The sequence below is a fragment of the Anser anser genome (assembly GCF_964211835.1).
Source record: "Anser anser genome assembly, chromosome: 2".
Taxonomy (NCBI): Eukaryota; Metazoa; Chordata; class Aves; order Anseriformes; family Anatidae; genus Anser; species Anser anser.
In genome coordinates, this window is record NC_139721.1 from 38,065,327 (window position 1) to 38,078,010 (window position 12,684).

General features: G+C 36.3%; 1 protein-coding gene across 13 annotated transcripts in view; it reads right to left on the reverse strand.

Annotated features, from left to right (window-relative positions):
• The window catches only part of NKAIN3 (sodium/potassium transporting ATPase interacting 3), a 372,374-nt gene that overhangs the window by 84,907 nt on the left and 274,783 nt on the right, over positions 1 to 12,684 (reverse strand). For all 13 annotated transcript variants that reach the window (XM_083823885.1, XM_083823888.1, XM_083823886.1 and 10 more), the window contains one exon: positions 970 to 1,167. In XM_083823885.1, the coding sequence (XP_083680011.1) occupies positions 970 to 1,167 (198 nt within the window). The remainder of the gene's footprint in view (positions 1 to 969; positions 1,168 to 12,684) is intronic.

A 12,684-nucleotide genomic window follows, 5' to 3' on the forward strand; every position in this document is an offset into this window, starting at 1 on the left:
GTGGTCATGGTTACAACCACGAACCATGAGCATTTGTGTTCTCAGAATAGGTGCAGATATCTAAGGCATATCAGAACCATGTGCACCCACATGGTGTGAACCATTTGCTATGTACTACACTCAGCTATGTAGAGAAAGAAACCAAGAAAGAGCTACCACTTCTAAATCACACAAAGTTTGTGCCAGCCAAGATTTTGAGCATAAGCAGAACCAGCTAGCAAAATGAGGAAAGACTGTGGACAAGACTGGGCTGCTGCTCCCAAAGTAATTCATCCAGCCCCAGTGCTTCTTTGAATTGCCCATAGCCCTCAGGTGCCCATTGTCCCACGGCTCAATGACCATTCAATGGACAGCATACTTTTTGTAATGACTTCTAGTGCTTGCAATTTTTGACTAGTATTGCAACAATAAAAAGTAGATCATGAAGGCAGAGTATTCTCATAACCCAGAGTCCCAAGAAAGAACAGATAATGTCATTAAATATACATGAGTACTCTCACTCCTAATATTTCCCTGACTTTTTTCAAGTGTCACATTCATATCTCACTTTGGGAGAATCTTAGTTGTGTGTCATGTAAAATATATTTACATTCAGGATTGAATAAATACCATCATTGATTGTGAACTTTGGAAAGGTTTAGGCCAACTAATTTTGGACAAGTCTGTTCTCCTTTTCGGTGTGTCTCAATGAATGAGAGATGAGAATTTGAAATAGTTTTCACCTCTCCTAGTAAAGGCCAGAATGGGGACTATGCCACTTTGTCACTTTTGTCATAAGCAAAGAGAAGAGCAGTGTACATTTTAATAATGTGACTATCATTCTCTAATTCAAAATACAATACAATTCCAAATCCATGCTGCTATTGATCAACCACTACATCACCTTGTCAGGAAAGAGGCACACAACAACTGAAGACTGAATGCGGAAAGACGGCTCGAATCCGAGTGCAAGAGAAAATTGGGACTTACGGAGAGGAGTATTTGGATAGCACTGTGAATAACCTCTAGGTACTGGAAATCAATTATGCAGCCTGTCACAGAGACGTAGGAGTAATCATCTAGGATGCCAGGAGCAGAAGGACGCACCACCCTTCGTATGCAGCCAGGCCCGTGCTCCCGCCACCAAGATCGGTGCATTGAGATGTTAAAGGTCATGAGATCGGTTTCCTAGGAGACAGGGAGGGAGAAAGCATGAAATCCTCAAACTCAATATTATTTAAGATGAAGAAAGGGAAATAAATGGTGATTTTAGTTATTAAAATGAAAATAAGACAAATAACTTGCCTTCCTTTTCATCCACGTAATTTTAACATGAAAGTAGACCATTAAGAGGGAGAGAGGAAATTACAAAGGTTTATTATTTATTTTGTAATTGTGCATTGGAGCTTTTGTCTGGTAGAAGGACCATCATACCACGTACTGCACAAAACACAGTGAATATTCTATGTCTCCATGGACTCACAGCCTGAAAAGCAATTTTGTTGTTACTTGATTAGAATTTGATTCAAGAATTATTTTTTGAACAAGCAACAGAGGCAACTTTACTCCATGGTACTGGAGATGATCTAAAACAAATTTCCACCATATTTATTTAAATTAATAATTATAGTAAAATTAAAGTATCATTTTAAATTAGGCCACAGCCAGGCAGGTTGTCCCAGTTGCCAATGGTTCAGATGAAATGTTCTCTGCAGCCAAAGATTTGGCTGCCTTTCCTTCCTTCTATCACCCCCATGGAGATTTCTTCTTCTTAGCTTAGCTAATAAACCCACTTCTGTGAACTGATTTGAGTTTAAAATAAGAGGAATAATTTCTCTTCATTCACATCAGCTTCAAAAATCAATGACAATTTCTCCAATCAGGCTACTCGTAAAAGTTTACTTTCACACTAACAAAAAGTACACTTGGTGCAAATTCCAGTTCAAGAAAGAGTCCTTATATTTCCCTTTGTTAATTGCTTTTATTCTGAATACACCTGAAAATTAACAAGTGTTACACATTAACAATCTCTATTACTGTTAGTTAGCAGTACGTAATCAGCCTTTGTGATTTGATGTTTTGCTCTTCATAACTTCTTTACCCTTAAAATGCAGATTTGTAGGATCACTATTCACAGTTGATGAAGCATTTGTCTTTTGACTTTGTATGTCATTCCTTGATAGTGGTTTAGAAATTTTTCAGCTGCACTATGAAAATGATTTACAAAATCAGAAGTTCACAGACAATTCAGTGTAAAGAAAATGTAATTATAAATACAGTCATAGGAAATAGCTGAGGCTTTCTCTGTACAACAATGCCAGAGATTGCACAGTGTTATCAAGTGTTTTTAACAACTGTCAAGTGTAGGAAATGCCATTTGTCAAGCAGTACACAGATACTCATCTATTTCGGTAACTCTTTGTTGAGTGGGAATATGGATTTACCATGTGGGTTAGTCTGTATCAAATGTTGCAAGTTAACACTTTGTTATCATAACTGCAGGAAAAAAATGTGGAGTCCGTGTGTTTGGTGTTGGTTTCATAGTTTTCTTTGCCCTTGAAGTTTTTTTGTTCCATTGTTTCATTTTTTTTTTTCTTTTGCCTTTAAGTTTTATTCAAGTTTGTGCTCAGGCAGGTCACAGCAAAAGGCAAAGCAAGCCAGTAAACTTGCGCAAGGAAACAGCTCTGTTACATCTTGCCAACACCTTTAAAACATAAGAATTTGACGTGATTTTGCTGATCATTATCAGAGCTATTTTACATGGATCAGATCTGTAGTTTTGCTCATATTTCAAGGTTTCTGGTGACACAGTGAGAGAAGGGAACAGCAATATTATAGCTAAAAAAGAATAGAGATATCATCACAGCAATTGCTGCTTTTCTTCTTATTATTATTCAGACATTATGGATAAAGGCTGTAAGTAGAGCTTTCTAACAATTATTTGTCACTGTGTGTATTATGTCCTGAGTCCCCCAAAAAAGGTAAATGATGATAATGATGGCCTAGCAAAGACCAGTTTTAGAAATGCAAACAAAACCACCTGGTGCACAAGCTTGACCTCTAAAATATCACTTCACATATTGGCAGACGTAAGCTGTTTGAGCTGATAAATGTTAAGCTGTCAATCAATAAATGAAAGCCTAAAAAAATCAATTTTCTTTTTATTATTTTTTTAAGCAGCCAAAGCACACTTCCACATAATTTCTTGGAGATTTTAAATCTGTAAAGTCATTGGAATATACCAGGCTCTGAAAAATTAGCCTGTATCTTCATTACTACTTACAGAAACATAGAAAATGAAAAAACACTTTGGTTGGGTGTACAGATTTTAAATACCAGTGTACTTCTGAGAGTGTTTCAGTATCTGTAAATTCAGTGTTTGGAAACTCTGCGTAGTGGAAAAGCTGCTGCGCAAGTGGATTATTCTCAATTGTATGTTTAATAAAAGTTAAGAATTCTTTCAGAATGTACAAGCAGGTACTTGAAATTTTTTCAAGAGATAACGTGCTATTTTCTAATGTAACAAGCAACCATTAAGCAAATGGTTACAAAATGATCAGACTTCAGCAGGTGATGTAATGAAACTGTTTATTTCTTACAGAAGAATGATGCCTCTTCATAATAAGAGACCAAATTCCAGGCTCTGTACAAAAGACATCAATCTCTCTCTTTGATGAGTCAGTTGGGATTCACGTAACAACTGAAATTTCAATTATGAATTGAAAATTGCTGTCTTCTGAGCTACAGACTCATGATGTTTCTTGATCTTGATTCCATACATCAGCAGGTAAACCATACTTCCTCAGCTAGCAACCTGTCAGGAAGATGACATAAACTAAGAGTAGGTAGAACGTAAGTAATAGAACTAGGAAAATCATGTGGCACTTATGGAAGTGATATAGCAAAGGGAATCCCTATGCCCTACTCCCCTCTTTTTCATTCAGCACTGAAGAAATGCTCCGGTACATGGTAAGAAGTTTTCACCTAAGCACAGGATCAGCACAATAATCACACTTCTACTGATGTAGTGTCCTGCTTAACAGCTTTTTAAGCTTTTAAACTATGTATAGGATTTGTGTTGGTTGTCAACCAAAGGATTAATTTTGATCATTATTGGAAATCATTGCTACACCAGGTGCTTTCTTTTAGGTGAGACATAATCCCTGTAAGTCCCAATAATACTGTTTTCTAAGTGCTTGGAGATAATGTTTAATTTCATTATATCTGCTTAAATTCCACATTTGGTTCCAAGTAGAGATTTTCTATATTCAAGTGGTGGATCTAGATAAATCTTATCAGATAATAACAGATAGCAGGGCTTAGGTTTAAACTAAGTAACAATAATAAGGATATTTCTTTCATTTATTTGTTTACTTTGTGTACAGTGCCTACAAGAAGCAAAAAAGGTCATAAAAATAATGATAAGTTAAGACTACTTAATTAAAATCACCAGATCTAAAGAAAGAAAAGACAATAAAACTCCAGGGGAAAAAAATAATAAACAAGATTGACTTGTGTGACAGACATCTTTTATTGTAACATAATGATTATGAATTGTAGAAATCTTTTTTCTTTTTTTTTTTTTCTTTTTCACTATATGTTTCTGCTTTATGCCATGCTATTTTATATTTCTTTCATTCCTGAAGAATATACTCTTAGGAAAACCATTAACAGAGACATTTGCATGTCAAATTGGATGGAGGAGAAGCACTTTTTCTTCCATAAAGCAGTCAACACTTGAAATTTCAGAGAAAGGTGCAAGAGCAAGGGCTAGCAAAGCATAACTGTAGAGAACTGGACATTATTTTCACTTGCGCATTACCTAGCCCTTACTAATACTTTTTTATTTTATTGATATATGCCATAATATATATTATAAATGAAAATTAATTAGGCTGAGGCTAATGTTAATAGGTTAACGTTAATAAACATTCTCATTTCTAAGACCAAGTATGGTCTAGTTCTGACTTACTACCCAGTTTCTGTTTTTACCAATGAGGAGAAAAGGTTTACATCAAAACTAATCAATAGTTAAAAGATAATGCACGTAGTGCTAGGAGAGCAGTAGTACATTACCTTGTAATTTCCTGCTCCTGATTAAGCTTTTAGTTAAACTTATAGTGGTGCTGGCATGGATAAGGGACACACTTATTCCTTGGTAACTAATTTCGAGGAGACATTAACCCCTATTAGATGTAAATGATGTGTTCCAGTGTTAACAAAATCTACTCTAATTGTAGAAGAGGTCTGTGGTTCCCATTGTGATTAGAGTTTCACACATTGAACGAATCCTGTAGCCATGATATTGAACTATGGCTGAAGGAAAGGATTCCCATGTCAAGCATAACTACAGTTAAGAAAATTGCATGCATTTAATTAAAAAAAAAAAAAAAGGAAAAGATAAAAAAGAAGAGGAATCCATGCTATCCATGCTATGAAGTTATATTTTTTAACCTATTGAATAGATGCCCATGGGAAAAAAAAAAAAAAAAAAAGTGTTTGAATTAGGCAGTACTGTCTTTACTGTCTTTTACTGGTGAGCTTTGCCAGAATTTATATACATATATATATATGTACATATATATATATTATTATTTTATTTATTTTTTTTAAAGTGAGCAAAATAACTTTGGGGAATTTGTTTGAAAAATGCATAGATGATCTACTGAAAAGATTAAAAAAGAAAAAAGGTTCATCTGCATTGTTTAATTTGCCACATGTTCATAAATCCGTTTCCTGTCTTCTAAAATAGACAATATTAAAATTAGATTTGCAGAACTTACTTTCAAAGTGGAGTGTCTTTAAAAGACCAGAAGGCAAGAAGTCAACAGAAGAAGCACACTGCTGTCTTCTTTACTCAATGTCATTATCAGTCATAAGAATCCATCAAGGGGTTGTTTTCTGCAACCTCTTGCCCCAGAAGGTGAGCTCTCATCTTTGGCAATATTCAGATCTATGCTCAAATCCCAGTTTTATGGCTCATGTTTTTTCTCCACCACTTTTGTGGCAGTCTCTGCGTCTGAGAAACAGCCCAAGAGGTAGTATAGTATAGCTGAAATAAGCTCCAAGATCAAATGAAAAAAAAACATGAGATAGGGTGATTGAATCAATATGAGCCTTACTTATCACTTGTCATAGGAAGTTCAACAGGAACACAAAAAAGTCACAACTGTCCAGAAGAGCTGTTTTGTTCCCATGGAGTCCTTGACATACTATTAAGTCAAGTACTTAGTCTGAAAATTGTTCTCACCTATTCCCCCTGACGATCCAGACAAAGATGAGAGACAAACCAGGTTTGGACTGATGGTAAACCGAGCACTGCTTTCTGTTTTGAAGACTGGGGATGGGATAAGGGCTAGTGTGAAGTCAAAGTAGACTGGTGTGTCGCTCAGTCAAGCCCTATGCAATTCTGACTGCAATGAGTCAAGATGATACTGACATGTAACTCTAACAGTGAAAAATTTGAAACAGCATCAGTGAGACATATATAGTCACCAACACAAATGCTGTAGGAAAACTTCTCAGAGCAGATAGCCAAGAAAGGCAAAAGAAGGCCTGAAAAAGTCTGGGAACACACACACACCCACAAAGATGTGAAAAAAAAAATCCAATTATGGGCCACAAAAACCTTCTGTCTAAAAGGTTCATAAAATTATGAACATTTGAAAAAGTTTATAATGTAAAGCAATTTTCACTCTCAGCAAGACCATTTCATTTCGACCCATCTTATGTTGTTTTTGTTGGTTTTAAACAAAAATGCTCAGTTCCCTAAGGAGTTCTGCATACATTTGAAATATCAAAAAATTAAAATTTATCACCAATATATCTTCCCTGAAAGAAAAACTGTTATAGGAAGATCTTCCCACATTATTTTGATATATAGTTTTTTACTGATAACCAAAGCAGGAGGGTTCAGTCATATGCCTGTGCACCTCCTCACAGTCTAAGCGTTTTACAAATAATTCCTTAACCTGCTTGGTTAAGGAAGTATATACCTATCGAGAAGACTCTTGCAATGTTAATGGGGTCTGGTTTGACTCACTTGTGCTAAAATTGCTTGTTCTTATGTAGTTCTCCATCTTCAGTACCATGGGCATCCTGAAGTGACAAACCCTACAAAACTGATCCTTGCATGGGGTAGTAGTTCTAGTGTTCCTGGGAAATGTATGCAAATACAACTTGTGCCAAAAGCCCACATAATTCAGTAAGAGGAACAGATGCAATCTAGCTTGCAGCCAAAACAGGATTTGTCTTTGTTGTTATCCAAAAAACTGTATTTTGTGCACAATGGTTGTGAACAAAGACAAAATATGGTGATAAAGACATGATTAAGAATACAATATTGCAATAATAGTACAGTTAATTTTAATAATTTCCTTAATTTCTGATTGGTTCTGTGCTCTCTTTCGATTGTGGATGTAGGAATACTATAACTTCCCCTGCTATATAATGAGATAAATGTTATGCAGGAAATAAATGCACTAGAGAGTGGGTGTTAAATTTAAGGGTCTGTACCAGAATCCAATGCCATTAAAATGAACCATAAAAAGATTTTTGAAAACTCTCTTGAATGTTAAGATTTCCGGCAAGAAAAATAACTCCCTCTTTTGAGACTAACTACAATGTTCATACCTGCATCCAGGAACACTTTTAAAGATTAATAGGCCAGTTTAAGCAACCGCTGTTGTGTTCTCTGTTTTGCTTGCTTGAAGCAAAACAATTGCTCATGATATTGCCAACTCTTGTTGTTTTATGGCAAGTCTGGTTATGTTCAGCATTTTTGTTAAAGACTCCATTTCCAGGGACATGAGATTACAATAAGGAGTTTGGCTTGTTACAAGAAAGTGAGTTGAAGAGTAGAAACTTCAAAAATCATGAGCCCTACTGATAGGTACTTCCAATCTGTTCTGTAACTGGCATTATTTGCTGCTCTTCTTAAAGCGTAGCTCCTGGAATCTAGGTGTGAAGCATCTGAATCACAGTTCATGGCTATCTAGGACACCATGTCCCCCATCTTGTACCATAGTCCCCCATAGATCTTGGATGATCACAGATCCTGCAGGGTATAGGAAAGGATCAACTGTTTATTAACTATGAACTGATCAAAGAGTTCAAAATTCAAGTGCACCCCAAACAGCTTAAAAGTCAGAAGTCATAAGGAATACCCAGTTTTATTGATTTTTATATCACATCATATGATTTACTGGTATTCCTCTTAGGAAATTTGAATACATGACTAGACCCTAAACCCTAAAAATTAAGAAATGAAAGGACATTCAAAGGACAAAAAACAAACAAACAAATAAAAAATGAATGAAACCAAACCAAATCAAACAATAAAAACGCCACCTTTTCTAGTTTTAAGGTATGTTTTTCTAGTTTTAAGGTTTTTAAGGTATAGTTATGAGCAGTTGAAAACACTGTTACCAGCTGTACAGGGCTGCCTTCTGCATTAGAGATACCTTTTTTTTTTTTTTTTTTTTTAATTTTAGAGATTTAGAGCCCTCCTGAGTACTCAGAATACAAAATGAGAAGAGCAGCAGTAAGCAGCAGAAGTGTATTGAACTAATAGGGGACACTTTTTTTTTACTATTTTTATTTAAATGAAATACAAGATGTAACTTAAAAAAAAAAGAACACTTTTTTTTTTTTTTCCTGCTTTTGAAAACAAACATCCTGATTACACTTTTGTTTCTATATGTCTGGCATGTGACATCAGGTCATCATATTTTTACCAGTCTCCCAAGTTTTGTGGTGTTGTTTCCCAATGACCTTGACTTTAGCAAAGTGATGCTTTAATCACAGACCTTGCTTGCATTCTGCTGGAACAATGAATGTCTCTGAAATACGTTTGTTACATATATTTAAAAAAGCAAAGAGAGTACCCATAGGAACTTTAAGTTTAGATGACGAAATTTGAAATCTTTTCTTCCCTAGAGAGGAAGTGAAGCACTGACAATGACTATAGAAAAAGAATCTGCTGTATCAGAGCTCAGTTAATATGATTTATTTAACTTAATTTCAAATTTTTCTATAAGCATTAGTCCATATTTTAGGTTACTTAAAACATTTTATGTATATAAATATATGCATACTTTGTATTTTGTGTATTGAAATGATGCATGTACTTATATATCTACATGAACACATAAAATAAGAATGCATACATTTATACTTACCTGCAAAAATTAATGACTCAACAGTGCTTTCCTGAGAACATCTGCCAACTGTAGCCAAAGCAGGCAGCGTTAACAATATCCTTCAGCAATGCATTATACCCTGGCCTTAATCACATGAATCTAATTTCCTGCCTAATCCTCCTCCAAATCTCAGTAACTCTCACAGACATTCACACAAAAGAGAGTTCTTATTTGTCTTCTCCAGTCATTTCCAGATTTTCAGAAGATTATCGCAGGAACAAGGACCTTTTTTTCTCTGGTATGTGCAGGTTGTCTTTGTTTCAGTTGGGATAGAGTTAATTTTCTTCCTAGTAGATTTTGCAGTGTATTTTGGATTTAAAATAAGAATAATGATAACACACTGCTGTTTTGTGCTTACACTAAGTCAAGGAATTTTCAGCTTCTTATAATCAAACTTCCAAAATTCTTTCCATGAGATCAATCAGAAAGATTCGATAATGTCCAGTAACTTTTGGAAAATTTCATGTTTGTTGTGGGGTGTTGTGCTTACTCATATATTTATTTTTTGTTGTTGTTGTTGTGAAGAAATTTCTCACAAATGTACTTCTAATTAACATGATTTAATATGTTCCCATAAAATGTATTTTTAATCCATGAGGGAAAGACATAAAGTTCTGTTAAGAACTTCAAGTCTAGGCAGATTACTGAATCACCCTGTTAACAGATGTTAAACAAATCTGGTCACTTTAAGAGATGAATAAAGCCCATAGAGAAGCATAATGATCCATTCATTCTTTAACATTCTTTAACACAGACTTGTCTGTAATCCTTCATCATGCAATATTTAATATAACTTGCTCCAATAAATAAAAATAAAATGAGACTACTGCAAAGATGTAAGAGCATATCAGTGAAATGATTTTTTCATTTCACTGTCAAATTTGAAATTATATTAACAAACAAAAAGAACGACATTGATCAACTTTCAGATAGGCTGATACAGTTGTGAATGACAGCAGGACACAAATGTAAAAGGACAAGTAAAATTAACATCCCTTTATTTACTGAAATTAGAAAATTGAGAATACTACATAAAGAGCTGCCCAAGATAAAATATATAGAAAAAAAAATTTCAGTTTGTATGAGGAAACAAAACAAAACAAAACAACGTTGACATTGAGGCCTTTTTCTACATGCTGCTGTGTCTACAAGTTCCAATACACTTCAGAGTTCATTAATCTTTATTATAAATAATAATTATTGATATAACTAGCATTTTCATTGTGTGTTTTATTTTTAAAACCATTTTAAAATCATTGATATGAAGATGTCAATATAACTCCAGAACACAGCTGAAAGTCTGATCAGTCTACAAAGCTACCAAGCTAATTCAACAAGCATGTATGCAAGTTACTTAATTTCAACAAGCATCCCATTGACCTTAGGGATCTACATATATTTGCTGGATTAAGGCCAGCAAGTAAGAAAGAATAAAAAAGATGTGAGAGAAAGAGGAGAAAGATAAGAACATATGAGCATATTCTTGACAGCCTAATTGTATAAACCTTGGAGATAATACAGAATTTCTTATCAGTACATCTGATACAGATTTTTTTAGCTCAATGCATAAAGAGGAAGGTTTCTTCGAACAAACACATGGTATGCATTGCTCTGTTGCTCTAAAACTTTAGTAAAATCTGCCCACAGATCATTCTAGTAGATGTTAATGTTACTCCCAGGTACAACTGGTGTTGTTTCAAGAATACTGCTTTAAAGGTTAATTATCATTTCAGTCTCTGGGAGAGGAAGAGAAGCACAAAGAGAGTAGATCATAGAATCACAGAATCATTTAAGTTGGAAGAAACCTCTAAGATCATCACGTCTAACCATTATCCTAGCACTTCCAAGTCTACCACTAAACCATGTCCTAACCATCACATCTACACGTCTTTTGAATGCCTCAAGGAATGGTGACTCAACCACTTCCCTGGGCAGCCTGTTCCAATGCCTCACAACACTTTCAGTGAATATTTTTTTCCTAATATCCAACCTACACCTCCCCTGGCACAACTTAAAGTCATTTGCTCTTGTCCTATCAACTGTTGCTCGGGAGAAGAGACCAACCCACACCCCATTACAACCTCCTTTGAAGTAGTTGTAAAGAGTGATAAGGTCTCCCCTGAGCCTCCTTTTCTCTAGGCTGAATAACCCCAGTTCCCTTAACTGCTCCTCATCAGACTTGTTCCCTAGGCCCTTCACCAGCTTCATTGCCCTTCTCTGGACACGCTCCAGCACCTCAATGACCTTCTTGCAGTGAGGGGCCAAAACTGAACACAGTACTCGAGGTATGGCCTCACCAGAGCCAACTATAGACAGACAATCACTTCCCTGGTCCTGCTGACAGTGCTATTTCTGATACAAGCCAGGATGCTGTAGCCTTCTTGGCCACCTGAGCACACTGCTAGATCATGTTCATCTGGCTATCAACCAATACCCTCAGATCCTGTTCTGCCAGGCAGCTTTCCAGCCACTCTTGCCCAGCCTGTATCATTGTATGGGGTTGTTGTGCCCTAAGTGCTGGACCCATCACTTAGCCTTGTTGAACCTCGTACAGTTGGCCTTGGCTTATCCAGATCCCTCTGTAGAGCCCTCCTACCCTCAAGTAGATCAACACTTGCATCTAACTTGGTGTTGTCTGCAAACTTACTGAGGGTGCACTCATCCAGATCATTGATAAAGATATTGAACAGAACCAACCTCCATATTGAGCCAGGGGGGACACTGCTTGTGACCAATCTCCAATTGGATTTAATTCCATTCTCCACAGCATACCCAGCCACCCAGCCATTTTTTCTCCAGAAAAGCCTATGCCCTTCAGAGTGATGAGCAGCCAGTCTCTCCAGGAGAATGCTGTGGGAAATGGTGTCAAAAGCCTTACTGAAGTCTAGGTAGACAACATTCCTTCATCCACTAAGCATGTCACTGTGTCATAGAAGGAGATCAGGTTAGTCAAGCAGGACTTGTTTTTCATAAACCCATGCTGACTGGGCCTGATCACCTGGTTGCCCTGCATGTTCTGTGTGTTTGCACTCAGGATGATCTACTTCATAACCTTCCTTGGCACTGAAGTCGGACTTACAGGTCTGTAGTTCCTCAGGTCCTCCTTCCAGCCATTCTTGTAAATGTTGTTTACATTTAGCTTATGCCTCACTTGTAGCCAGCTAATGTCTGTGGACGTTATATATTAAATATGTGGATGGATTCAGAGCTAAGCATGTCTGGGGAAGATGGTAGATAAAGCAGGTAAATATTGAGATGTGAAAATGTAAAGCAGCACAGGAGAAAGTTTCCTGTTTCTTATTTCCCACTGATCCTTGGAGAATTCCCCACTGCTGCTGTTTCAGTACCTGCCACTTTTCAGAGCCAGACACTGAACAACAATTTTGCTTCTTAAAGAACTGTGGAGAGTTCTAGCAGAGAAGGGCTATGAAGCTGGTGAAGGGCCTGAACAAAAGTCCTGTGAGGAGCGTTTGAGGGAACTGGGGTTGTCTAGTCTGGAGAAGAG